Genomic DNA, 27,814 nt, shown 5'->3' with positions numbered 1-27,814 from the left:
AAAATAAGATACAAGCTTATCTTCATAAGATAAAAAGTTTAATTAGTATTATGTTGAGTTATAGGTACAGGATATTAAGTGATTTGAGGGGAGAATATCTTAACCTTGGGGTTGTAAATTGTTAACCTTGATGTCCTAGGAGTCAACAAAGATCAAATTTATTTTACTAGGGATGATTCTCTGTGGTTAAAAACCAACAGACTATCATCAAAATCTTTAGTTAATTTCAGCAGAATGTCAAGGTGAGACTGGAGGTCTCCAAGATAGTGGAGGCCTCCTTCAAGTTAGAAGCAGATGGTCAATCCTGTTATTGAATAAAATGCATACTGGGGGTCTGTAGCTCTTTCTTTGACTTCTAAGTCTCGTTTTTCCAGGGAGATATTTCTCCCAAAATCACAACATAGGTTTTACTCATTTCCTTCCTATCACAAAGTACCTCAAACCTCAAGCAGATGCTAGGGGACCCAAACATAAATGGGAGACCTGATTATTACACAATATAATTATACATATAATTTGAGACTATTAAGTTAAAGGATCAATTTATTTCCTTTTACTCATCAAATTTTTTTCACAAAATTATAAATATGACAACAATTATTTCTCAGGCACTGACTACCTGCAGAGTGCTATGCTATACCCTAAGGAAGATTCAAAGTTTAGATAGTACCCAGTCCCTACAGGCAGTAGGTAGGTTAAGGCACAAACATAAAGGTTTAGAATACACATTACATAATAACCTCATTAGAGAGTCACCAAACAAAATTCTATGTGGGCTTTAAGGAACACATCATTACCACTGGGAATGGAGATCAGGGAAGGCTTCCTTGAAGATGTAACATTTTAATTGGCCTTTAAAGGGTTGGAAGGAATTCAACAATCAGAGAGGTTCAGAGAAGGTATTTAACAAACAACCCAACAAAGACAGAAGTGTGAGAGCACAGTGTATATGCTAGAAGGAGTGGAAGGGAGTGACATTTAGGCAAAGCTAGAGAAAAGGCAGGTCAGGGTTATGGTAGGTTGGGGATTACTTGGATATTATAAAGAAATGTATCTACTAGAGCAGTGTTTTTGGACAAGTAAAATGTCTAGATTTTGTGAACTTCTTGAGGGCAGGGACTATTTAATTCAATAATAATAGCTAGCATTTATATAGTTACTATGTGCTAGGTATTGTGCTAAGAGCTTTTTTTGTTGTCATTTTTCAGTTATATCTGACTCTTCATGACCCCATTTGAGGTTTTCTTGGCAAAGATACTGGAGTGGTTTGCCATTTCCTCCTTCAGCTCATTTTACAGATGAGGCAACTGAGGCAAACAGGGTGAAGTGATTTGCCCAGAGTTACACAGCTAATAAGTATCTGAGACCAAATTTGAACTCCGGAAGATGAGACTTCATGACTGCAGGCCCAGCTGTCCATCCACTGTACCAACTAGCTGCTTCCATAAACACATTTGATTTTCACAATCACCCTGGGAGGTAGTTGCTATTATTATCTCCACTTTGTAGGAAACCAAGGCAAAGAGAGATGAAGTGATTACCCAGTATCAATCACTCAACATTTATCCAGCGCCGACTATATGCCAAGAACTGTGCTAAGTGCAAAGGATACAAAAAGAGGCAAAAGGCGATCCCTGCCCTCAGGGGGCTTATGATTTAAGCTAAGTTTCATACAGCTAACTAGCTGTCTAGTATCTGAGGCTGCATTTGAACTCAGTTCCTTTTGAAGTCAGACCAGCACTTATCTACTGTACCACCTAGCTACCAATTTTGTCTCTGAATTCACAGAACATGGATAAACATATTGTCTTTAGTAGACTACATTGCTCTTGCCTAGGAACTTGAGGGAAAGAGGATTCAGGGGTGAGAGGCACAATTAAGCAATCAACAAGTTATTATGCACCTGCCATGTACTAGGCACTGGGAAACCTGAAAGATTCTGACCTCAAGTAGTGTACATCCTGTTAAGGGAGACAACACGTATATGAATATAAATACAAGGTAGTTAGGCAGGGCACTAGCTGGGGCTGGCTGGATGATGGGCAGTATTTCTAGTCATGCATCAGGAAAAGATTTGTTAGAATGATGCTTGAGCTGAGTGTTGAAGTGAGGAGGGATTCTATGAGGCAAGAGGAAGGAGGAAGGGCATTCCTGATACCAGAAACAGCTAGTACAAAAACATTAAGACAGGAAATGGAGGCTTAAGTCTGAAGAACAGAGAGGACAGTTGGGCAGGACTGTAGTTTACAGGAAGAAGGATGATGTATAAGGAAGCTGGGCAAAGTTAAATGTTTTCAACGAACAAACAGCAAATTAAAAAAATTATTTTTTAAGTAACTGAGTTTTCAAAAAAAAGGACCTTTGACACTGGAAGTTTTGCTGACCAGTGTCTAGCACTTAGGTGGCTAAGTGGATGGAGTGCTGGGCCTAGAGTCAAGAAGTCCTGAGTTCAACTCAGACCTCAGACGATTACTAGATGTGTGACCCTGGACAAGTCACTTAACCCTGTATCCTTAATTGTAAAATGAGCTAGAGAAGGAAATGGCAAACCACTCCAGTATCTTTGCCAAGAAAACTTCAAAGAAGGTCATGAAGAGTGAAAAACAACTAAAAACTGAAAAACAACTGAAAAAAAAAAGCCCAAGATTTCCAACTGAGAAGCACCACACTAGATTTTAAGTGCTTGGAGGAGGGGGACCAGATCTTACTTCTCTTTGTATTACCCATGATGCTTAAATACTATAAATACTCAGTAAATGCTTGTTGAATAAATCTGTTCTGAGACAGAAAAGAAAAATCCACACTACCTAACTACTTCTAAAAGCTTATCTATGTTATAGAAACAGGTTCACTGCTCAAAAATTAGTTTTTAAACTTTTGGCATTTAGTCTTTATCCAAGATGATGCAATAATAAATATTGTAACTTCAACACTCTCTGAAATACATGTGTTTTTTTTTTTTAATTAGCAGCCTATGGTGAAGTGGGATGATTCTACTCTATTCATAATCTTTGACAAATATTTACTAGGCAAGCATCCACTATGGGGATGGCACACTATCAAGCACTTTAAATATCCTTTCCTTATTTTTTGGTACACTGCCTTGCTGCCTCCCACTCTACTGCCATTCTAGGCACACCTCCATGAAAATGATTTTGTTTTTCAATCTATCACCTGTTTCTTTTTTGTCATTCTCCACTGTGATATCCTAATTCTAAAAATTATGTAAGTAAATATGGCTAGACTAAAAAGTTACCCACCCCAACATGTTATAAACACAGGAGACTAGCCATTGTATAAGAAAATTCTACTGCTCTGAAGCTAGCTTGTTATGTTACAACAGAAAGAGCACAGAACATGCAATCAGAGGCCCTAGGCTGAAACCCTGACAGGTGTGACCCTGGGCAAGTCACTTCACCACTAATCCCCAAAGAGCAGCCTTCTTACCCCTTACTGCCCATCACATCCTCTTGGATCCGCTGATACCAGCCCCGCCTTTGCATTCTCTCTGGCTGCCCCCCATGCCTAGCACACTCTCTACGGATCTCCCCCTCTGGTTGGCTTTGTGCAGAAGTTTGAATGTTATCTTCCCCATCAGACATCAGCTCCTGGAGGACAGGGCTTGTCTTTGGCCTCTTTACCTTCCACGTTGAGGACGGTGCCCGGCACATGGTAATGGATCATTGTTTATTATAGTAATTATATAAAATTGTTACATAAGTTTATATTATATAATTTATTCATATTATGAATATATATTACATACAAATTATATTAAAAAATAATAGTACTCCAGTAATCAGTCACGTTTGTCTAGTGAGCTCCGGCGCTCGTGGATTGATCGGGGAGCGTAAGTTCCTGTGGAATTCTAAATATATGACCCTAGGTGGAGGTGCAGCAGTAAAAGGAAGGTGCGGGGGTTTTATTGAGGAATAAGGAAAGAACAAGACAATCCTAACAGGTGGAAGTGGGCACGACAAGGTGCCAGGCTGCTCCCGGCACCACCTCGGAGGGTGGCCGCCGGGGGAGCCACGCGGGGCTCGCAGCACAGGAGGCTGGGGCTCTCCGCGGCCAGGACCCAGGAGGGCTAGCAGTCTGAGGCCAGGACCTCGGCGAGCGCAGGGACCAGCCCAGTCCGGCCTGGGCCGGGGTAAGCAGGTGGGGTGGGGCGGAGCTCCTGGGGGCCAGAGCGGCCAGCAGAGCCCGGGGCCGGGGGAAGCCGGGCAGATGCCCGCCTGGGGAGGTAAAAAGGGCGCCACGGCAGCGGCGGCGGCGGATGGGCGCGGCCGGGGCGGGGCGGACCCGGCGCCGCAGTCTCTCCCTGGGGCTCACCCGGGAGCCCCCTCCCCAGCCAGTCCCTTCCCCCCTTCTCTCTCCACTTCCGCTGCACCAGACCCGGGTGGTGGCTCTGCGAGGACGGAAGGAAGATGCGAGCCGGGGGCTGAGGAGAGGAGGAGGAGGAGCAGGAGCAGGCCGAGGCCCTCCGCGCTGCGCCCGGGCGCACGATGCGCCGGCGCTCCAGGCCGCAGATGCAGCCGTCCCTCGGGCGCTGGCTGCGGCTGCTCTGGCTGCAGCCCCTGGCCTTCCTCCCCGCGGGCCTGGCGCAAGGGGAGAAGGCGGCGGCGTTATCAGGTAACCGTGCAACCTTGCTCGTCCCCCCGCTCTTTTCTGGCCTTCTTCCCCCCTTTCTCCCTTCCGCGCCAGGAGGTTTTGGCAGTTGTGCGCCTGCCCCGGCCGTGGGAGGGGAATTTTCTCTCCCAGGGGAAGCCCAGCCCCCGGTACCAGGACTTCTGGAGGCGGGCCGGTCTGGTCTAGTTCTGCCCCTCCTCCCCTACCTCGTCCATTTCCCTTCTGGCGGTGACCCCCGCCAGATGTGCTGGAACACCTGACACGGCTAGAAGGCGGGGTGCAGCCCCCTCTTTTTTTCTCTCCTCTCCCTCCTGCAGTCACACGCTCCACCCACACGCCATCCAGCCCTTGCACGGCCCCTCAGCCCTTCTCCTGTGTTTCTCCCGAGCCAGTTTTTTGTTTGTTTCCCTTCAGTCTCAGAAAGGCTGGGCTCATCTTGCCAAATGTGGTGTCACCTTTATTAACAGTTTCACCGTATGTATGTATCTGAATCTTGGAGGCCTGGCTTCCAGCGACCTCGGTGCAGCGTGGAATGAAGACTCCTGGTTCCCTCTTAGGTGTCCCAAGAGCTTTCTCTGCCCTGTGGCCAGGGAGTCCAGGACCGAATAAATATTCGTGTTCCGGACCCTAGACCTGTAGTTCTGTAGTAGTGGGGCCTTGCAGGCTTCTAGCCCGGTTAGTTTTCGTTCCCACCCAAGTCCCGGAAACCTCATTTTTTCTTCTTCACTTTTGAGTGGGGGCTGTGTTCACCAGATTCATTTTCTTATCATTCCTGAGAATCAGTTTTTTCATTGTGCTGCAGCAGTATCGCTTTTGATCACCAGGTTCACAGTTCAGGCAGTGCCACTAAATTAATCTTGTGATCTTTAGCAACTCACCTAAGTCTTCTTGGGCCCCTCTTTCTTCATCTCTACAATATGGGAGCAGAATTAAATAATTATTACCATTTTCAGCTCTTAAACTTTTTTCTTGGTGATTTATTCTACTCACCTATTTCCCCAGAAACCCCCATCCCAAGAAATGGGGAGCATGGAGGCCTCCACAAAGCTACCTTATATGCTGTCAGCTAAAGGGAAGAGCAAGTGATTGCCTGGCATTAGAGAACAGAAACTTCAGGTGGAGAACCACCCACGATTTTCGGCCAATAGATGGAGCCCCTAGAACTCTGAAGTACATAGTTGAGATGTCCTGAACATCCAGTCAGTGAAATTGACGCTGTCAGTTTCCATTTCTTAAATCATGCAAACTTTTTTCATTGACATCTCTGAACTGAGGAAGTCTGTTCTTGATAAAAGCAGGTCTCTGGGCACATCAGTACATATGATAATTACAGTCCCAGTTTCATACTTCCCATAATAGGTCCTCTGGAGAAATAGAAATATTTAAAGACATCTGTTTAAGCAGGTCAGAGAGAAGTCATAGAGATTGTGAAATATAATTTAGTGTGAATTGATCCCATTTGCCCTCTTGCTGTTTGAACCCATTCCATCTCTTCTTAATTGGGACAAAAGACCAGTAAATTCTTGTTCCACAGTGAAACTCTCTCTGCCCCCCTCCCCACCAGTGAAGAAACCAAAATATTAACTGTTAGATTCATGTTTTTGACTTGATCATATTTTGAAATATCTATTTCACACATAAAAGAAACTTACATTTTATGGAAGTACTTTACTGAATCATCTGAAGAGGCAAGCTTCAGGACTGATCTTGGAGTCACAAAGAGCTGAATTCAACACCTGTCTTTGACACATTAGCTATAGGATCATGGACTAATATCATTTAACCTCTTGGTTTAGACAGCCACTCTGGAAGAGTGAGGCTGAGGACTTTTCAACGCCCTGCCCCACTCATGTCCAGTTCATGTACAAGTCAAGACATCACCTTTGTGACATCATTGGTCCTCTTTGAGAACAAAGGATGAACAAGAGCAAATTCCGTATGAGGTGCTGCTGAGTTGCTGATTCAGTGGAGTGAGTTTCCAACTGGAGTTCTCTACACCCATAAAATCATGATTTCTGCACCAAAAAACTGTCTGAAAATTTTTGGGAAGTAGTTTTAAGGTTGTCTAAGACTTGGAAGGTATTATCTTTTTAAAAAAAGATAAACCAAAGCTACATATTACTTCTGGAGTTTTGACTGAAGCTTTGTTGTTTTGAATATAAGAAATATAGAGCTGGAAGGGACCTTAGAGTCCATTCAAACCAACTTTCCTCATTTTATGGATGAGGAAACTGAGGCACAGGGAGGTTAAGTCAAGGTTAAATCTACAGGTATTTATGTTTGTAAACATACTCCTGTGAGCTCCTACTGTGAGTCAGGCACTGTGCTAAGAGGTAGGGATACAAAGAAAGACAGAAACCAGTCCTACCTCCCAAGGAGCTCACAGTCTAATAGGGGAGACATGCATACGTATATACAATATAGACAGGATAAAGAGAGATTATTATTGGGGATAATCTCAGTGGAACAGTACTAGCATTAAGGTAGATCAGGAAAGACTTTTTATAAAAAATTGGATTTTAGCTGAGACTGTAGAGAAGCCAGGAGATGGAGATAAAGAGGTAGCGTCTTCTAGGTATAGAGTACAGCCCCTGAAAAGACAAGGAATCCTGAGGTAGAGTGGAATATGGGAGGACCAGTAAGCCAGAAGGCCAGCGTTGCTGGATCTCTGAGTATGTAGAGGGTAGTAAGGTATAAGAAGCCTGGAAATGTAGGAAGGGAACAGGTTATAAAGGGCTTTAAAAACCAAAGAGAGGATTTTATATTTGATCCTGGAGTCACTATACTTGACCTTTGCTTTAGGAAGATGAATTTGGCAGCTGAGTGGAGGATAGACTAGAATGGGAGAGACTTGGGGCAGAGTAGAAGGGTATTGCAATACTCTAGGCTTGAAGTAATGGGGGCCTACACCAGGATGTTGGGAGTATCCATGGAAAGAAGGGGGTATGTACAAGAGATGGGAAGATAAAAGCAGCAGGATTTGACTACTGATAAGATTGGGTGATGAGAGAGAGGGTGAAGAGTTGTTTTGAGCCTGAGTGATTAGGTTAAGTGACTTCTAAGGGTCACACAGCTTGAACCCAGGCTTTTCTGACTACAGTTTTAGTGTTATTACTGCCTTATAAATGAAGAAAGTGCTTATGGGGGAGAAATTATCACATATTAATTAGCTGGTGAGATCTGTTTCTGAAAAATTACATGAATCATACAAAAATGATTTAGGGAATACCTTACAGTTTGAAGAAGTACTGAAATAAATAATTTAATATGAAATTAATTATATCAATTTTTATGAGATGTTTTTAAACTGAGGTACATCTATACAAATAAAAAATCAGCTCTTAAGTAAGACTTAATGTAAATCTTAAGTAAGACTTTATGAAAGGGTAGCCAAAGAACTAAGAGGATGAGATGTGAGCTATTCTGTGGCTGATCAGACATCCATGCTCTGTGTAGAAAGAACATTGGATTTAGGCATGGAGGACCTTGGGTTGAAATCTCATCTCTGCTACTTACTCCTACAACCTGTGTAGCCTCTGACAAGCTTGTGTCTCAGTTTCCTCAGCTCCTTGCCATGTCTAAATTGTCTGATCTCTGATGTGGACTTGCTCGGACAAAACCTCATAAGGATAGCAGCTAGGGCTGTTCCATGTAGGAATATTGTAACCACTTTGAGGTGAAAAATTCCATTCCTGGATTCTGCAAGATAAGGCCGAGACACGATTTCCCCAGATCTTTTGAAAGGATCTGATTGGAAGAGCCACACAGATAAAGATCTTAGTTGGGTAGAAAATAAAGGGAATGGGTCGCTAGTCTCAATATCAAAGGGAAGTTGTGCTGATTCTTATCAGACCTGACATGCTCCTAATTGGATGATCATTTTCTTTTGGAAGTTGTTTTTCCTTTCTATTTTATTTTTGAAATTTGTGTTATTTATGCTTTGCTCCTCAAACATACCAAATGAGCTTTCCCATTTAACCAAGAAAAACAGTTACTGATTGTGTTTGCAACATTCCAAACCTACAGAGGCAGTTGGGTGGTGCAATGGATAGTATGCTAGGCCTAGAGTCAGGAAGACTCAAATTCAAATGTGGCTGACGATATTTAATAGCTGTGCGATCCTAGGCAACTCATTTGACCTCTCTTAGCCTCAGTTTCCTCAAATGTAAAACAGGGATTTTAATAGCACCTTAGTAGCATTATAGCCTCCCCAGAGCTATTGTGAGGAGCAAGTGAGATAATATTTTCAAAGCGTTTAGCACAAATCTTGGCACAATAGTAGATGTTTAATGAATGCTTGTTCCCTTTTCATGCTTTCTAGAGTCCCCCAGCTCTCTGGAGAGAAACGAGAGATGCTTTTTCATCTCTGAGTGGTCATTTCATAGCATAGAAGTATTGGACTCGTTAGAATACAAAGCAGTTTTAAAAACTGACTTGAGACATGACTTCCATTCACACATTAAAATCATGAGATTATGACAGATGTACCTATGGAGATAACCTTGTTCAGTGATCCCTTCAGTACTGACATCAAGTGAGGTGATAAGGACATTATATATTCGCCTAAGGAGTCTACCACTGGCATGGAAAATGTCCAACCTGAAGGCTAAATAAAAATATTCCTTAGTTTTTTCCTTTTCTTTTTAAATTTTTAATTGATATATCTTGGTTTTATATTACCTACATTCTCCAATATATTTCTCCTTCTTTCTCTTCCCAGAGAGCTATCCTCTATTAAAGAGTATTTTAAGAAGAGGAAATTAAAAAATAATTTCAAAAAAGCTAACACATCAAGTCTGACATTATACGCTGGGTTCCATATTAGTAGTTCTCACCAAAAAGAAAGATACATTTTCATATTTCTCCTTTGGAGCCAATCTTATTAAAATGTCCCAATATTCAGTTTCAATTATTTTGTTGTATTTTCCATTTACTTTGTTGTAATTATGGCAAGTATTATTTTCCTGTTCTGCTTACTTCCCTTTGCATTCATTCATATAAGCCTTCCCATGTTAACTGTTGTTCACTTGTGTCTAACTCATCATGCTCCCATTTGAGGGGTTTTCTTGACAAAGATGCTGGAGTGGTTTGTTATTTCCTGCTCCAGCTCATTTTGCAGATGAAAAAACCAAAGTAAACTGGGTGAAGTGATTTGCCCGGGGTCACACAACTAGTAAGTATCTGAGGCTGGAGTTGAACTCAGGAAAATGAGTCTTCCTGACTCCAGGCCCAGCACTCTATTCATTATGCTACCTAACCGCCCTCTCATACATCTCTATATATCTGCAAAATAATATCCCATTACCTCCATATGCCACAATTATTTAGTTATTCCCCAATTTGTTTAGTTATTCCTCAGATCTTATAAGCATCGACTTTGTTTCCATTTCTTTGATATGACAAAAATTGCTTCTGTAACTCTTTAGTTGTATGTGGAACCTTTTTTTTTTTTATTGATTTCCTTGAGATATATGTTGAAAAGTAGTATCTCTGAGCCAAGAGGTATGAACATTCTTAACATAGTTCCATATTGTTTTCCAGAAAGATTAGTCTAATTCATATAGGGTGTCTGTTATCGGGCCTGTCTTTGTACCACTCTTCCAACCGTGATTATTCCCAGATATTGTTGTCTTTGCCAGTTTGCTACGGGTGAAGTGAAACCTTAGAGTAGTTTTGTTTTGCAGTTCTTTGGAGACCTGTTTATTCAGATCTTTTCACCATGCATTGACTTGGGAATAGTTTTTGGCCTTATATATTTGTTTTAATTCCCTGTATTTCTTGGGTGTTAGACCCCCATAAGATATATTTGATGCTAAGATATTTTCCCTGTTGTCCCCTTCTCTTCTCATCCTAGTTGCATGAATTTTGTTTGTGCAAAAGCTTTTCAATTTTGTGCAAATAAAATTACTGATTTCATTTTTAGTCATGACTTCTACCCACATTTAGTTAAAAGTTTTCTCTCTAGCCATAGCTATGTAAGCCATCTGATCTGCTTCTTTTTATCATCTGATATTTAATGTCCTGGTCACGTATCTATTTTGAGCTCATTGTGATTAACACATTCATATATATGTATAGTGTCAGATGCTGGTCTAAACCTGGTTTCTGCCAAACTGCTTTCCAGTTTCATAAATTCTTTTTAAATAGAGAATGCTTCTTCAAGTAATTTCTGTTCTTGAATTTATTTAATATCTTTCAAGGGTTTTATTCCATGATGCATCAGTCCTTCCATCTGCATTTCTTCTAATTCTTATGTTCTTTCTTGTGATCACTCCTTTCTTGTTCTTTTACTATAGAGTGCTTTTTAAAACAATGACCTCTAATCATGAAATTATTCATTTCATTACTAATTCTTCTCATGATAGTTGTACTTGTTTACCTTTCTTGTGTTCTTGTTTAGACTGTTTGTAAATCAAATACTTTGGTTACATCTGTTTGCTTATTTTATTTATTTATAGGAATACGTCAGATGTATTTTGTTGAATTCCTTTTGTTGAATTTCCATCTTTTTTCATTATTTATTAGGTTCAAGTTTACAGGGAACATCATTTTAGATTGTGTCTTAGGTTTCTTTGCCTTTCAGTCTATACGATTCCATTCCTTTCCAAGATGAAGGCAGAATAATCTTGTGTTATTTGAGATTTTTTTTCCCGTTGTAATTGAAGATCTTTCTCCTGGCCACTTGCAAAATTTGTTTATCATTGAAATTTTTAACCACTAAATATCAAGGAGTTTAAAGTGTGATTTTTTTGGTTTTTGTCTTTCCTGGCAGCTCACTATAGATTCTCTCATTCCATGCTTTGTTATTTATGTTCAGAAGTTCTGAGTGGTTTTCTTGTAAGTTTTCCTTGCAGTGAAGTATTTGATTTTCTTTTTGTTTTTAAATTTATCATAGGATCTTAGATCTAGAGCTGGCAGAGACCTTAGAGACCATCTAGTCCAGCAATCTCATTTTGTAGATAAGGAAACAGGCCCAAGGAAGTTAAATGCTTTGCCCATGTTCATGGGGAAGCCTATCAAGAAATAATTTTATTATTTTTTTAAAGGGAGATAAATGAAAGTTAATAATGGGCAAAAAATGTATATCTTGGCTTGGTGCTTGAAATAAGCAGTACGCTGGGCCCAGAAACGAGTAGGAAAAAGAGATCAGTTTAAAACTCATTTGAGAATTTGTGTGATACTGTCAGTGATTTCAGACTGCTGGCGGCTGCAAAAGCTCATCTCGTTAGCACCAGTCTGCCCCAGTGGTAACATATAGCTCCAAATCATGGAACAGTAAATTCTCAGAAGAATTGAAATTATAATTAACCCAAAGGTCAATAGAAATACACGTAGTGGGAGTGAGAAGGCTGCAGCATGTTACTAACAATGACTTTTTGGGAAAAATAGTATAAAAGACGTTATTGAGTAAGTGTGAGGAATTTAGGTTAAAGGTGGTCCAACTCCTTAAAATAATGGAAAAATGATTTCAAAGGTAAAACAGCTGAAGAGGTAAAAGGGAATCTTCATCTCTATTTGGAGCAGGTTAGGGAGGAGAATATGATGGAAGGAGTTCCTTTGAAGCGTTATAAGTATAAGGTTCTTCTCATCGAGGTTAGAGATGGACTATTTGAAGAGGCAGCAGCATCTTCTTCTCTAATGATGTAGGTTCAGATGCTTTGAAGAGAGGAGAAAAGTATCTAATACTAGTCAGAAGAAAGAGAGACAAGGTGTTGTGATTGGCAACTTTCTGCCGAGGGCTATTAAAACAGCCGTAACATTGAACTGACCTAAATGATAGGCAGGCATGCGATCTTGCCAAAACATTTATTTGGAATATAGAATCATAGGTTTAGAACTAAAAGAGACTTTAGAGGCCATGTACTTTAAATCATTGTACAGATGAAGAAACTGGGACTCAGAGAGCTTTTGAGGGAAAACTCCCCAGGTTTGGGTAGATATTACAATTAGTACCCCCTTCTGATGATTCCTGCAGGAACAAATGGTATCACTAGAAGTGATCTCAAAATCAGTGCTAGGAATTGTGAAGTCCTAAGCAAGTAGCTGCAGACCTTAGGAGTACAGACGTCATTGTCATCACTGCATCTTATTAAAAGACCAGGCTTTAGAAACAAAGGGTACATTTGACATATCAGTAGCACAGTAAAAAAATGGAACCAGAGAATGGGATTTTTGGATAGAAGAAATGATTGGCTCTTATGAAAGGATGGAGTCTGTCTAATGAGGACAAAATACAAATGTTTGAATGGGAAAATATGGCAAATTAATCAAGAGACATTTAAATTGTAAAGGGGAGGAAGAGGGAGAAAACTGTTCTAAATGTTTGTATGTATGTGTGTGTATATCTACTTATCAGAGAATAAATATTATAGTACAAGAGAAAATGGATAGAGAGGATCAGTAATTACAAGAGAAATGAACCAGAGATCTTAATGAAAGGAGGCAAATTTTACATCATGGTTAGATACTTGATAGGATCATAGATTTAGAGCTGGAACCATAAAGGCTATCTAGTCCTGTCTCCCCTCTCCCATCCTCTCATTTTACAGTTGAGGAAACTGAGGCTTAATTTAAATAACATGCCAGAGTCACATAGCTGGTAAGTGCCAGAAGAAGCAGTTTTTGAATCCAAGGTTTCATGATTCCAATTCTAGCTCTATTCACTCTGCTGCTGTCTCTAGTATGAGACTCATGACTGAAATATCACTATAGAAAAGATTATTCCGAAGAAGTAAAACTGATAAAAGAAGCATTGGCTTAGTATTATATAGGAAGATATGCTTTTGAGGAGTTCAAGAATTAGAGGGATAAATCATCCCAAAGATTTTGTTAACTGAAGGTTAGTGAAGAAATGATAATATCCAAATGGTGGGAACCTTGGAAGGAACAGCTCTTCCATCTTAGAGTTTGTGGTTGAGGAGCAAAGACAGTCTGGCCCCAGGCTGAAAAGCTTTCTGTATTTTGAGAGAATAGATTAAAAGATTTCAAAGAAGAATATAGCTTAAAATTACTACTAAATTATCTGAAAGGAATGGAAGCCATTTAGAATGAACTTCTGATGACACAAATTATTCCAGTTAAGAAGGAAGTGGAGCGATATCTCAACATTAATAAGCATACATAGGAAATTTATTGACCAACTTCAATTTTTAAAAAATGTGTGTAGAAGGTAGAAACAAAAACAGGCAATGGAGGATTGATACCATCAAGTAGCAGCATCTTTTCAGAGCATTCAGGAGTACTGAGACTATAAATGTTACAGACAATATCAAGGGCTTTTTTTTTAAAGCCATATTAGGTGTAAGAAGAGGTAGATGGGATGATAATAGGTAACAGAGAATGCAGACCTACTGAGTGCATATTTTGTTTTTCCTTTCCTTGGAAAAGAACCAAGAAAGTCCTTCAGTAGGCAAACATCTGAGTTCTCTCTTAGGTAAATGGATTGGGTAGGCAAAGGCTATAAAAGCTTATAAAACACACACACAGTCACGTACACTCACACTCCAGAAGGGGAACTGAATACATAAAAGAAGCAGTGGCATAGTATTACATGCTAAGAAGATATACTTTTGAAGAAATATATGCACTTGTGGGTGAGACTCACCCTTAGATGCTGCTAAATGGTACAAGTGAGTATACTGCTAGAGTCAGGAAGATCTGAGTTCAAATCCAGCTTCATGATAAACACTCTTATTTAACTGTGTGACTGAAGAAATCCCTCATTCTCTGTTGGCTTCAATTTTTTCATCTGTAAAATGGATATAATAAGAGCACCTACCACCCAGGGTTGTTATGAGGATAAAATATTTATAATACTTTGTAATAATATTACAAGTAATTTGTGATGTTGATAATGTTAAAACTGGGCATCTAATTAGCGCAGTAGATAGAATACCAGGTCTAGAATTAGGAAGACTCATCTTCCTGAATTTAAATTCAATCTCAGACACTTACTACCTGTGTGTGACCCTGGGCCAGTTGCTTAACCATGTTTGCCTCAGTTTCCCCATCTGTCAAATGAGCTGGAGAGGGAAATGGCAAACCACTAAAGTGTCTTTGCCAAGAAAATTTCAGATAGAGTCATGAAGAGTCAAACACAACCGAACAATAAATATTACAAATATTAACATAGGTCAGGCTAGGCAGTATGTTGTGGAGGCCTGCTTTACATTCTCTACATTTTTCATGGACCACATGAAATCCTTTAGTGGGCTGCAGGCGGCACACAGGCCCAATGTTATGTAGGCCTGACATAGGTAATACTTATAAAATGCTTTGCAAACTTTAAAGTGCTGTATAAATGCTAGCCAAATAAATAAATGTAAATTTATTTATAAAATCTTATAGAGACTTCTGGAAGCTAAGAGGGCAAAGTAAGCAGTGAATTGCTATAACTTTCCTATGTTTACCTCTAAACAACCATAAAATAGTACCCCCAAACAAATCCTGGAACAGCAAATTTAGCAGAAAGATGGAGTGAAACAATCTTTGAGCTCAAGAAACTTGGAAAATTAGCAGGAAAGGTCTCAGGTAAAATGGGAATTGTCCAGAACCAGAAGTGTCCCGGGAAGCTAGCAACAAGCTCCACCTCAGTAAACCAGTGGGAGATCCTGAACCCCAGTGTGGTGCAGCAGGCAAGCACCAACACCATGTGGGGAGTCTCACATGCCTCAGCATAGATAGATACCAACTTGAGCATCACCATGTACTTCGGCATAACCCTAGGCAAACAGGCGGCCTTCAGCAGCCAGACCTCCACGTGCTTCAGTGTAGCTCTAGGGAAATGCAGAAACACACCACCCACCTCAGTACATACCAGACACTAGCACTAGGACCCAAGCTTAGAACCCAGATTCCCTACTTCTCCCAGCAGTGCCAGCTACCCCCACCCTCGCCCTTCAGTGCAGCACCAGACATGAGGGTTCCCCCATGGGCCTCAGAGTAACATCAGTGCAGTACCAGGTAAACAGCCAAGGCTTGCAGCCCCTGGTACGAGAAGCCTGAGACAGTGCCCCTTCCACCCCAGGAGTATAATTCAAATTTAAAAGAAAGGAAAAAGGCCAAAAAAAGATAAGCAAAAAAGAATCTGACCATAGAAAGTTATTATAGTGACACAGAAGATCAAGACACAAACTCAGAAGAGGACAACAGTGTCAAAACACCTATGGGCAAAACCACAAAGAAAAATAGAAAGTGATCTCAAGCCCAGAAAGAACTCATGGAAGAGCTCATAAAGGAGCTGAAACATCAAATAAAAAAGGTAGGAGAAAAATTGGGAAAAGAAATGAGAGTGATGGAAGAGCATTATGAAAAAAACAGTCAGCAGCTCGGAAGAAAACTGCTTAAAAAGTAAAATTGACCAAATGGGAAAGGAGATACAAAAATCCACTGAAGAAAACTTCTTAAAAAGTACAATTGGCCAAATGGAAAAGGAGGTAGCAAAAGCTAACTGAGAAGAGCAGCTCCTTAAAAGTTAGAATTGGGCAAGTGGAAGAAAATGACTGTGAGACATCAAGAATCAATCAAACGAATTCAGAAGAATGAAAAAGTAGAAGAAAATGTAAAATGCCTTATTGAAAAAACAGCTGACCTGGAAAATAGATCTAAGAGAGACGGTGTCAGAACTGTTGGACTACTGGAAAACTGTAATCAAAAGGAGAACCTGGACAGCATCTTTCAAGAAATTGTCAAGGAAAACTGCCCTGTTATCTTGGAATCAGAGAGCAAAATAGGCATTGAAAGAATGCAATGATCACCTCAGGAAAGGGATCCCAGAATAAAAAATCCAAGGAACATTATAGCCAAATTGAAGAACTGTCAGGTCAAGGAAAAAAGTACTGCAGGTGGCCAGAAAGAAACAGTTCAAATACAGGGAGCCACAATCAGGATTACATATGACTTGGCAGATGCAACATTAAAGGACTGAAGGTAATGGAACATGATATTCCAGAAGGCAAAGGAGCTAGGACTACAACCAAGAATCATCTACCCAGCAAAATTAAACATAATACTTCAAGGGAAAAAGTGATCATTCAATGAAATAGGATTTCAAACTTTCGTAAGGAGAAGACCTGAACTGAACAAAAAATTTGATCTCTAATATCAAAACTCAGGAGAAGCCTAAAAAGGGAAAAGAAAACATAAGAGATTCAATGGAGCTGAACTGTTTACATCCCTAGATGGGAAAATGATACTTTTAATTCTTAAAAATTGTACCACTCTTAGTATAGCGAGAAGGAGTATACGTAGAAGGTATAGGTATGAAGTGAATTTGAGGGAATAACATAAAAATAATTAAGAAATGAGAAAGAAGGAGTATACTGAGTATAGAAAGAAGGGAAAGGTAGAATGGAGTAAATTATTTCACATGAAGAATCATGAAAAACCTATTATAGTGGAGGGGAAGATGGGAGGATGGGTGATGGACATTGCTTGAAATTCTCATCAGTATTGGTAATAATATCAAAGATAATAATATACACAATTAGTTGAATATAGAAGTCTATCTTACCTGACGGGGGAGAAGATTAAATAAAGGGGTGGGGGGAACTGACAGAAGAGAGAGCAGACCGGGGCAGTAGACAGAAGCAAATTGTTGAGGAGGAAAAGGGTGAAAGGAGAGAGAGGACAAAAAGGAGGTAAAACAGGATGGAGGGAAATACAGAGTTAGTAATCATAACTGTGAATGTGAATGGGATGAACTCACCCATAAAATGGAAGCAGATAGCAGAGTGGATCAAAAACCAGAATCCTACAGTATCTTGATTACAACAAACACACTTGAAGCACATACACAGTAAAGGTAGGGTCTGGAGCAGAATCTATTATGCTTCAGCTGAAGTAAAAAAAAAGAGGTAGCAATCTTGATCTCAGACAAAGTAAAAGCAAAAATAGACCTAATTAAAACAGATATAAATATCAAAGATAAAACTGACAGATATTACATCTTGCTAAAAGGTAGAATAGACAATGAAGTAATATCAATATTAAACACATATGCACCAAGTGGTATGGCATCCAGATTCTTAAAGAAGTTAAGTAGTTATAGATTCATGACCAAACAAGAATTAGAGAACATTACAGGTAAAATAGATAATTTTGATTAAATTTAAAAGCTTATGCACAAATAAAACCAGTGCAACCAAGATTCAAATTAAAACAGAAAGCTGGGAAACAATCTTTACAGCAAGTTATCTCTGGTAAAGGCCTCATTTCACAAATATATAGAGAACTGAGTCAAATTTATGAGCTATTCCCCAATTGATAAATGGTCAAAGGATATGAACAGGCAGTTTTCAGATGAAGGAATCAAAGCTATCTATAGGCATAAGAAGAAGAGTTTTAAATCACTTTTGATTAAAAAAATGCAAATTAAAACAACTCTGAGGTACCACCTCACATTTATCAGATTGGCCAATATGACAGAAAAGGAAAATGATAAATGTTGGAGAGGATATGGGAAAATTGAGACACTGATTAGTGGCGTTGTGAACTGATCCAGCCATTCTGGAAAGCAATTTGGAACTATGCCCCAAGGGCAACCAAACTGTGTGTATCCTTTAATCCAGCAATACCACTAGTGGCTCTATAGTGCTCTAAGTATTGAGCATTATAAAGTCTGCTACTTTCAGGTAGGCCAAAGATTTAAAAGTGGCAGTCTTGTATTCTAACCTCCCTGTTTTCAGGTCCATGAGGATTTTATATTCTTCTCATAACAACTGAACTATACCCTTCTAATGTTCTTTCAAGGACAGGATTTTGATATGCTATCTTCAAATAATTCAAGTTGCAAATATATTTCTGTGGTTTCATTTCATAAAGAATAAATACATTAAGTTTCTCATCTTATTTCAAAGAAACCAGAAACCTCTCTCAAGCTTTTCTTTCCAACATGCTTAAACTTTCTTCCTTCTTTTTCTTACATACCTCTCCAGTGGTTTTGAAAACCAAATCTTTCTTATTTCCTTCACATTTTTCTCCTAAACTGTCTTTTACTTGCTCAACTCCTAAACTCTGTATATTTTAATATTGTCTCAGACTATCTATAGATTAATCTCTATGCCACTGAATTTCCCTTTTATAATTTTAGCACACATTGTTAAACAAAACCAGTGATTTACTAAAACTTTTATTCCCTAAGTTGCATGGTTTATTTCAACTTAGGCAGCTTTACCATTGGTTTACCTATAACAATTAAACTCTGTTGAATTATTGCTAATTAGTGGCAATTCTGTTAGTCTATAGGAGGTGAAGGCACCTCATGTTTTTTTCAGTGTCCCAGAAGGGAAAAGAGGAATGTACTGCACAATCCTAGTCCTAATCCTGGCTGCAAATTTTCATTAAGATGTTCTTAGCAAAAAAAAAAAGGGGGGGGGGGAGATGTTTTTAGCAATTAAAACCTTTAATAGCTTGCAAAAGCCTGATCTTTCCAAATAACAATTAGGTTCTGTTATATTATCCACAGAAGTAACACTAAGTTTTTTCCTAAATTAAATTTCATTTTCATCCAAGTTGTCCCCTTAAATAAGCTTCTCTTTTTTTGTGGGCAAGAAACAAGATAGTTCTTAAAAATTCAAAAACTTGGTTTGACATTTAGGCCAAACTGACTTCCCCTTCTTTGACCTCCAGCCATATGATGTTGACTAACTCTCATATACATCTATGGTGATCCTCCTAAATTCATCCACCCTTCTTGTACCACCTAGGGCAGAACCAGGAAAGAGTAAATAGGTAGTTCCTGAGTGCCATATCTATTTAAAATGTAAGCTGCAACCTATTTTTTCACTTTTAAACTTCAATGATACTGTTTCCAAACCTCCTTCTTTCTAATTAGCGAAATGACTGTCCTCTCTTAGCTGTAAGACAATAACTCTGACAAAAAAATAAAGACAATAAATCTTCAGGGGAAGAGTGATTAAAATGTCCATTTAACTTTCACAATTATGTTCTTAAATTTCCTTAAAACAAAATGTTAACTCGAAACTTGCTAGAAAAGTTTAGCATTTATAAAAAACATTCAAACCACATTTTGGAAATTCACAATAGAGAACTTACATTTTAGTTACAAACTCAGTTTCTTACAAATTTATGCTGTCATTCCTATAAATTGGGAGAAAGATCCTACTTTTCTTTTCTGTGTTTCTTGTCTCCCTTCTAACGTGGCCAGAGTTAAGAGATGGAGAATTTTTTTTCCCCAAGGAAAAGTTTCACTTTACTCTTTATTTTTTTCACTTTACTCTTGCTCTTCAGGAAAAAAGCTAGTTTGACTTTTAAACATAGATAATATTTCAAAAGAGACACAGAAGTGCTTACTGTCACAGTCTATCCTTCACTAGAGATTTATGAAGGTTAATCTTCTGGTCAAGCTGTTTTAAAACACTGTCCTTCTGGCTCAAAGCCCATATTTGAAAGCCACCCAGAAGTACATACTAAAAAGAGGGCTAACATCAAACAGGTTCCTGTTCTCAGTTGGTTTACTAGATGTCTCCAAAATATCATGCTGTAGATACAGAGAGACACACAGATGCAAAGACATGGGGCTCCTAAGAAATTAATGTGTGTAGAAGATCCCTTGTGAGGATGATTCTGGGATTTTTCTCTGTGTATTGTATTTACCCTTTTCCCCCAGTTTCCCGTGATGTAAGCTGAGGGCTCTCCTTTGAAGAAAGAGAACCTTCCCCTCGGTATCCAGGGGCTCTCCTAGGAGAATGAAAATTCTCCCAGGATTGAATTCTTCAAAACTTTAGTCCTTCCTCAAGGCTTCTTTGAGGAACAAAAAAACTTCTCCAAAACTTTAAAACAAAACTCTGAATTTTAAGCCTTGAAAAACCAAGGTCTTAGATCTTCCTGTAGTTAGACCTAGGGGATCTCCATGAAGAACCAAAAAAAAACTTCTCCAAGGAAGTACCTAAAGGGTTTTTTCAGGTCTTTATATGGCCAGTTACTTCCACATTAGCACACTGAACACACCCAAGGAGTGCTAAAATAAAAGGTTGAGGAGAGGGCTCCCCAGAGGACTTACGGGGCATTAGCCTCTTTCCTTTGATCCCACTGCTGCTACCAGTTGCTTCAATAAAATTAATAAAGGTAAATTGAGATACAGAGTTCCAACTTTTACCAATTTATTAGCAGGACACAAACCTGTTAATAAAGTGGATCAAATAGCTACCCCAGGCCAAAAGATCCAGAGAAGGATTCTTGTTATAAACACAGAACAAAGAACAGAATAGGGTAGTTGAGGAAAATAATACAGTTGTTTATAGGGTTGGAAGCATCAAGGGGTTGAATACAACATGATTGGTTACATAAGAAGAGTGGACCAACACTTATGTGGGGCTTGCAATCCCTGCTCTTTCTTAGAGGAATGCTTTATTTATTCATGGGACCCATCTGCATCCTGAGGCCATCGATAGTGGACCAAAGATGGCAGGAGATAAGGCTCTCTTTAATTGGGGAAGGATAGGCAAGGATGTACCAGGTTAGCTTGTAGGCCTTCAAAGATAGCAAACACATGTCATGGTGAAGTTTTGAGGAATAGCAAGTTTTCTTTTAACTAACACAGAGAAGTGGCTAAATTCCTTTTACTAAGAAATGCTCCCTGTTTAAGTGCACTTGCAAGGTTACAGATAGGGAACCAGACTCCCTAATGTCCACTTGCATCCCTTAAGGACAGAAGATTTCCTTGAGGCAAGACTAGAACAGTGATTATCCAGAGAACTGAACCTCTAAACTTAGCTGTTAGGCAAAGAGACAAAGAAATGTGGCTTTGAAAAATCACACAAAATGGTACAGCATTACAGAATAGGATTAATTATACAATAGAATCAATTACAAAATGATACAGAATTAATTTAATTTTCTCACTTTTGTAATTCTTCTACATTTTTCTACAAAGAATCCACCCAGTATACTGTTGGCCTTCCTATAGATCCTTGGACATTTTGTGAATACTAAGGGAGCAACTAGACTGTCTTATCTGTTATCCCTCACTTGTACAAACAACTGGCCCAATTCCTTGTCTAATCAGACACTTCTTTTTTTTCTTTCATTTTTATATTTCAGTTCCAAGTCCTCTGCTTCCCTCCAGCCCGTCCTCCATTCATTGAGAAGGCAAGCAGTAGGACACCTATTACACCTATAGGTCACCTCTCAAGAGTAGGACTTACTATTTTCTCTAAGACTGATGTTCTAAGACTTAGAATCATAGACTATTATTGGGAAAACATTGGTATTAAAAAGTGAGAATCTTTGCTTGAGAGAACAACTTTGGATAGTTAAAAGCACTGCGTGATTTCCCAAATACCGTCCATCCTATCCTCTTTCTTATATCACAATTCCAAGTTCCCTATCATCTCTCTTTAGAAAATATGTATGTATTGGTTTACTACTATATGTATTGGCATCTATATTTGTGTGTGTGTGTGTGTGTATACTGGTACATTAATTCAGCAGACTGACCATTCAACTGCATATTGCAATCTGGACAGTAGACATTTTTCATCCATTTGATTCCTGTATGAATTTTAGGTCAGTCTCTTGAATAATCATGGACCTCGTTGAGGAGATGCTGTAATATTCTGAGGCTTGATGTAATTAGCTCAATGTCTTCTGCAAATAGGAGCATCTTTAAGTCTTTTTCATCTATAGGGAATCCCTCTTTCATTTGTGGCTTTGAAGGCTATGAAGGCCTTCCATCAACAGTGTCAGAAAAATGCTATATACATTACACTATCTCACTTGATAGTAATCAGAGGGTAATTGAGCAGTTATCTCTGGTTTCACATAATAAAGAATGTTGTATGACATGCATGAAAGACTCCTTAGGAGAGAGGCAAAACCTTTACGGCTGTATATTGCTCTGTGAATCAATACCTTTTAGGAGATCAGGAGGAATTAACAAATAATAAACCCAGTAGGATTCTCCTGCTTTTGTTACCCTGACCTCTAACCTATGCCACTAGAGCCCATAAGCCACTCTGCTCTGCATTCCCTAGGACCTAGCATCCTTGTCTTCACAATTATTTTCCTCTCTTCCTTCACTTCCCCATGTAATGGCTCTTAGCTGAGAACCTTGCTTCATATTTTACAGAAAAAAGGAGGCTCTTCACTGTAAGCTCCCCTCTTTTACTTTCTTCTTCATTTCCTGTGACTCACATGCCTGTCTTCTCCTTTGTCCTTGTCTCACAAGATAACACAGCCTGATTCCTTACCAAGGCTAACCCCTTTACCTGCTCAAGTGATCCTGTTCCATCCCCTCACCTCCAACAGATTACCCTCTCTGTTATCCCACTCTGTCACTTACTTTCAATCTCTTCCTGTCTACTGGCTCTTTCTCCCCTGCCTGCAAACCCATGTCTCCCCAATTCTGAAAAAAAGCCTGACTTAATATAGGTGTCTCCACTTTCTCTCCTCTCACTCTCTTACAGTCTGGCTTCTGATCTCATCATTCCACCTAAATTGTGGTCTCCAAAGTTAAATTGCCAAATCCTGTGGCCTTATGTCATTCTTCATTCTCCTTGACCTCTCTACAGTCTTTGACACTCTTGATCACTCTTTGCTCCTTGATATTTCCTTCTTTTTTTCAGTCTGTTCTCCCACCTATCAGACCCCTCCTCAATTTACTTTGCTGTATCTTCTTCCAGCTCATCCCCTGTAGCTTTAAGTGTTCTACAGGGCTCTGTCCTGGGCCCTCTTCTTTTCCTCTATACTCCTTCACTTGGTGATCTCTTTAGTTCCCATGGCCTTAATTACCTTCTCTGTTCTGAAGATTCTCAAGTCTGCTATCCTGCCCCAAGCTCTCTGCTGACCTCCAATTTCCCATTTACAATTGCCTTTCAGTAGTCTCGAATGGGATGTTCAGCAGACATCTTAAATTAAACAGGTCCAAAACAGAACTCATAGCTTTTCCCCAAAACCCTTTCTCCTCTCCCCCCTCATTATTGTTGAGGGCAAAACCATCATCCCAATCTCTTAGGCTCAAAACATAGGTGTCATCCTTGACTCCCCCTTATCTACCATCCTTCCTATCCAATCTGTTGCCGAGATCTGTCAGTTTCACTTTTAAACCATCTCTCCAATAAGCCTTTTTTCTTCTCTGACTCCTCTGTCTACTCTGGTGCAGACTCTCATCACCTCAATGCAGTGGGCTGCTGGTGGGTCTGCCTGAAGTGTCTCCCACATCCAACCGTCATCAGCCATCAAAGTGATTTCCTAAAGTATCCGTCTGACTGTGTCACTCCTCTACTTAATAAGCTTGATTTCTTCCAAGATTAAATACATAGTGCTGGGGAGTTTGGCATTCAAAGCCTTTCATAACCTAGTCCCCTTCGACCATTCCAGGCATTTTACACCTTACTCCCCACCGTGTACTCTTTGATTCAGTGACACTGGATCGCCTTGCTGTTCTAGGAACAAAATATTCCATCTCTTGGCTCTGAGTATCTTCTTTGACTGTTACCCCTGCCTAGAATGTTCTCCTTCCTCATCTGTGTCTACTGGTTTCATTTAAGTCCCAAATAAAATCTTTTACAGGAAGCCTTTCCCAGCACCTTTAATTCAATTGTCTTCCCTCTGTCAGTTATTTTTTATTTTTCCTGCATATAGCTTATTTGTATATATTTGTTTGCTTGTTACTTCCCCCGTTAGATTGAGTTCTTTGAGGATATTGGCAGTCTTTTGCCTCCTTTTTTATCCCATCTACTTAGCCCGCATGGCACGTAATAGGTGTTTATTGACGAACTGTCTTCCAGCCCCTTCTGATTCTTCAAATAGCACTTCAGGGTCCGATTTGAGTCCAAATTTGGCAAATCCTGTTACAGTGATGGAAATAAATTGATGTCGAAATGAAAATAAATTAGTTCCATTTTCTGTTTGTTGTCCTTTGACCAGGAGTTTCACCTACAAATGTTTTAGTGATGATGTGGCTCCTTTGAGTTCCACCAAGCTTTCTGTGGAACTATTATCATTTCCATGGAGACTGCCTTCCTGTTAGGAAGGTATTGGTTTGATCTCATGAATTTAGACACTGTTTTTGTGAGTATAGTCTACAGCACATCCACAGACCTCCTCCCTTGTACCGTTTTTGTTGGTGGCTTTCCATAAGCCTCTATAGATAGTCTACTCACCATATTTCAATCATGCAGATATCTTATAAGAAATAGTAGTCACATACTTCTGAATAGTACTGACCAGTTAAGGAAATCCCTTGATTTAGAAAGGAAACATCAATTTTGGTACATTTTCAAAAATAAGATATAAGTATAGATTAAAAATATGTTGTGTTACCACAGGCTTCTAGAAAGAAGAAATGGAAAGTAGATATAGTTGGCTAATCATTATGGTAGCAATTTTCATAATTAGCTGTGCTTGTGACATATTTCATATTTGAAAAACATGGTGTTGTTATTATGACAATAAATTGAGTAATGTGAATAATAAGGCTTTATTAACATGAATGAATAGTGATGGTAGACAAATGCGTCTGGACAACCCCTATGAACCAAAAAAGATTTTTTTCCTGTCATTAATCTTAACCATCATTTTTCACAACAAAATAGGGACAACGTGGTATGCTTAGGAAAGATTGATGTATTTTACAAGCACAGGGATTTGTGGTCAGTCAGTTAACAAGTTTTTTTTAAACCCTGGCTACTTGTTGAGGATTCAGATACAATAAGTGAGACCATCCTTAATGTCAAGAATCTTACATTTGAATGGGGAAAGATATTAGGAAGTATATAAATAGAACAAATACAAAGCAAATTAACATAATTAAATACAAGGTAACTTGAGTTCAGAGATTGAGGAAAAGTTTCATGTAGAAGATGATACCTGACTTGCATTTTTAATGAAAAGAAGACTTTTTTGAGTTTGAGATGAGAAGGGAAGTACATTCCAGGTATGGAGGACAGATGGAGTGCTTTGTGCAAGAAATAGGATGAAGAATTGAAGGTAAGGAGAGAGACTAGGTCTGCATATATTAAAAAAAACTGGGAGTCATCAGCATAGAAATGATCGTTTTACCTATGGGAGCTAATGAAGTCACTGAGAGCCTAGAGAAGAAAAAGCTTTGGATAATACACACAGTTTGAGAGCATGGCTTGGGTGATGAACCAACAAAGGAGCCTGAGGAGGAGCAGTTAGGCAAGGTGGAAGGAGAACAAGAGAGCATTGTCATGAAACCCATAGAGGAGAGAGTGAAGAGTGAGGTGGACCAGGTCGGTTAAAAGGTCTGTGAAATGGTGTGGTTCCCAAAGTCAAGGGAATAAAATGGAACATTTCTTAAACATTTGAATTTGATTTTGTTTCAGTTCCTGGTTTATCTCTCTTCCTCCTCCCCAGCACCATGTAAAGTTCTGAAGGAAATGGATATAATTAAGAGTTCTCGATCAGTCTGTTACTGCTACAACCGACTTGCCGAAATGGAATGGAAGTGGAAGTACATTTGGTCAACCATCCAGGTAAGGCTCTACCTTTACATCATAAATGCAGAGAGATGAAATACCAAAAAAAACCCCCAAAAACCAGGAAATGAATTTTGTAAAAGGACCACTTTTTGGTGTTGAAGATGTATTGCCAAGTTTGCGAACAAACTTTAGTATTTTGCTGCTGACACTTTTCTCATACTGGGTCTGCCTTACTCCCAGTGCTAAAGAGTAGCAAACAGAGAATACAGCATACATTGGTAGCAGCAGAATTATCATGAGTTCATTCTTACGGAGCTGTCCATCACCATCTGCCTTGCTCTATAACAGATGAGTCAGGAAGAATCTGAGATTTTGATACTGGTCCCTTTCTAGTAGGCATGGGAAGGAAGGGAGAACTGGTATTTTTTTCTTCACTTAAAAAATGATGCAATTTCTACTTTTTACATTATAAAAACCATCAATCCTGCTCTTTTACAGACCTAACAGTGCCTCCCATCTTTTATTACCTGGTGCTATATTGATTAGCTAAATTATCATAAAAGGGAATTCTTGCCTGCAGTGTATGTCCTCTTATTAAGCATATGCCCTTGAAAAATTCCCAGAATTTCAGTGTTATGTTACCATATTTATTTTCTTCCTAATCATTTGATCCTGGATTCTCTTTGTAATGTTCCATTAGCTTCAGCGTTATTGGCTTCTGTTTTAAAGAAACTGACAGCGCTCTCTCTCTCTCTCTCTTTCTCTTTTTCTTTCTCTTTCTCTCTCTCTCTTTTTTGATAGGTGAAAATTACCAGCTCAGACATGCTCAGCATTGTCTTTCCCGTGGAAGAACATGATTGTCAATATCCAGAAACTATCCTTGCTTTTATCAAGTGTACAATATATACCTTTTGGAAACCAACGGAATCTAATGATATAACCATTAATATTAATCCATATGAGAAGTCCATGTGTTTCTATGTGAAGTCTGCCAAAAACGTATTTGTCTATACATTGAGGGTGAATCGAAATAGTAAGTTGAATTTTTTAAAAACTAACATACATGATAATGGTAATATTTATTCCATCATTTTATCATAATTAATTGTCTATATTAAACACTTAGGAGGTAATATTTGAATACATTTTGCCCCAAATCTAAATGTGTTCTTGTTTTGTTTTGTTTTTTTAGTGGTGGATACAAAACTCTTTCTTGTGTTTGTGACAGGAATATTCCTGTTCTTTAAAGCAAAGACCCTGAGTAGGTAAGTCAAGTTTCTTGACTATCTTTGTCAATGAGCTTAATTTGGAACTTTAAAAAATATCAGTAGTCTTTATTTCATCAATTTCACATTTTCCAAAATTCATTTAAATTCAGCAGACTTTTAAGTGCCAACTGTATACGGTGGTATCACTGTACTAGGTGTGGATATATTTTGTCACATCCAGAGCCTCACAGTGACTTTGCGATTGCTTCTGTGTGCTTTAGGGAGCTGTGTTGCCTATTTTTCCTCATTTGCAAATCTTCCTTAGTACTCATTCATTCACTTCCAGAGAGGTAAATTTTCTTGCCCATGATCATAAGGATATTGTCAGAATGGTGTCTTGAACTCAATTCTTTTTGAATCCAAGTTCAAAACGTGTGTGTGTGTGTGTGTGTGTGTGTGTGTGTGTGTGTGTGTGTGTGTGTGTTAACAATGAGCCAACACTTATTTGGGTAAAGGATGAAAATTTCTTCACCACTCCTATTCCTTTACTCTTTATCTTGCCTATCAGGAAAT

General features: G+C 39.1%; 1 protein-coding gene across 2 annotated transcripts in view; it reads left to right on the top strand.

The window, feature by feature from the left end:
• The first annotated feature begins 4,202 nt into the window (after positions 1 to 4,202).
• The window catches only part of NEMP2 (nuclear envelope integral membrane protein 2), a 37,958-nt gene continuing 14,346 nt past the window's right edge, over positions 4,203 to 27,814 (top strand). Inside the window, exons 1-4 of one of the 2 annotated variants that reach the window (XM_072612685.1) lie at positions 4,203 to 4,632; positions 25,938 to 26,087; positions 26,835 to 27,066; positions 27,226 to 27,298. In XM_072612685.1, the coding sequence (XP_072468786.1) occupies positions 4,228 to 4,632; positions 25,938 to 26,087; positions 26,835 to 27,066; positions 27,226 to 27,298 (860 nt within the window). In that variant the 5' untranslated portion in view covers positions 4,203 to 4,227. The remainder of the gene's footprint in view (positions 4,633 to 25,937; positions 26,088 to 26,834; positions 27,067 to 27,225; positions 27,299 to 27,814) is intronic. The other variant, XM_072612686.1, reaches the window with a different exon arrangement.

This window comes from Notamacropus eugenii, chromosome 5 (assembly GCF_028372415.1).
Source record: "Notamacropus eugenii isolate mMacEug1 chromosome 5, mMacEug1.pri_v2, whole genome shotgun sequence".
In the NCBI taxonomy this organism is placed as follows: domain Eukaryota; kingdom Metazoa; phylum Chordata; class Mammalia; order Diprotodontia; family Macropodidae; genus Notamacropus; species Notamacropus eugenii.
The sequence above is the reverse complement of the archived record's forward strand: the minus strand, read 5'-3'. Positions and strand labels throughout refer to the sequence as shown.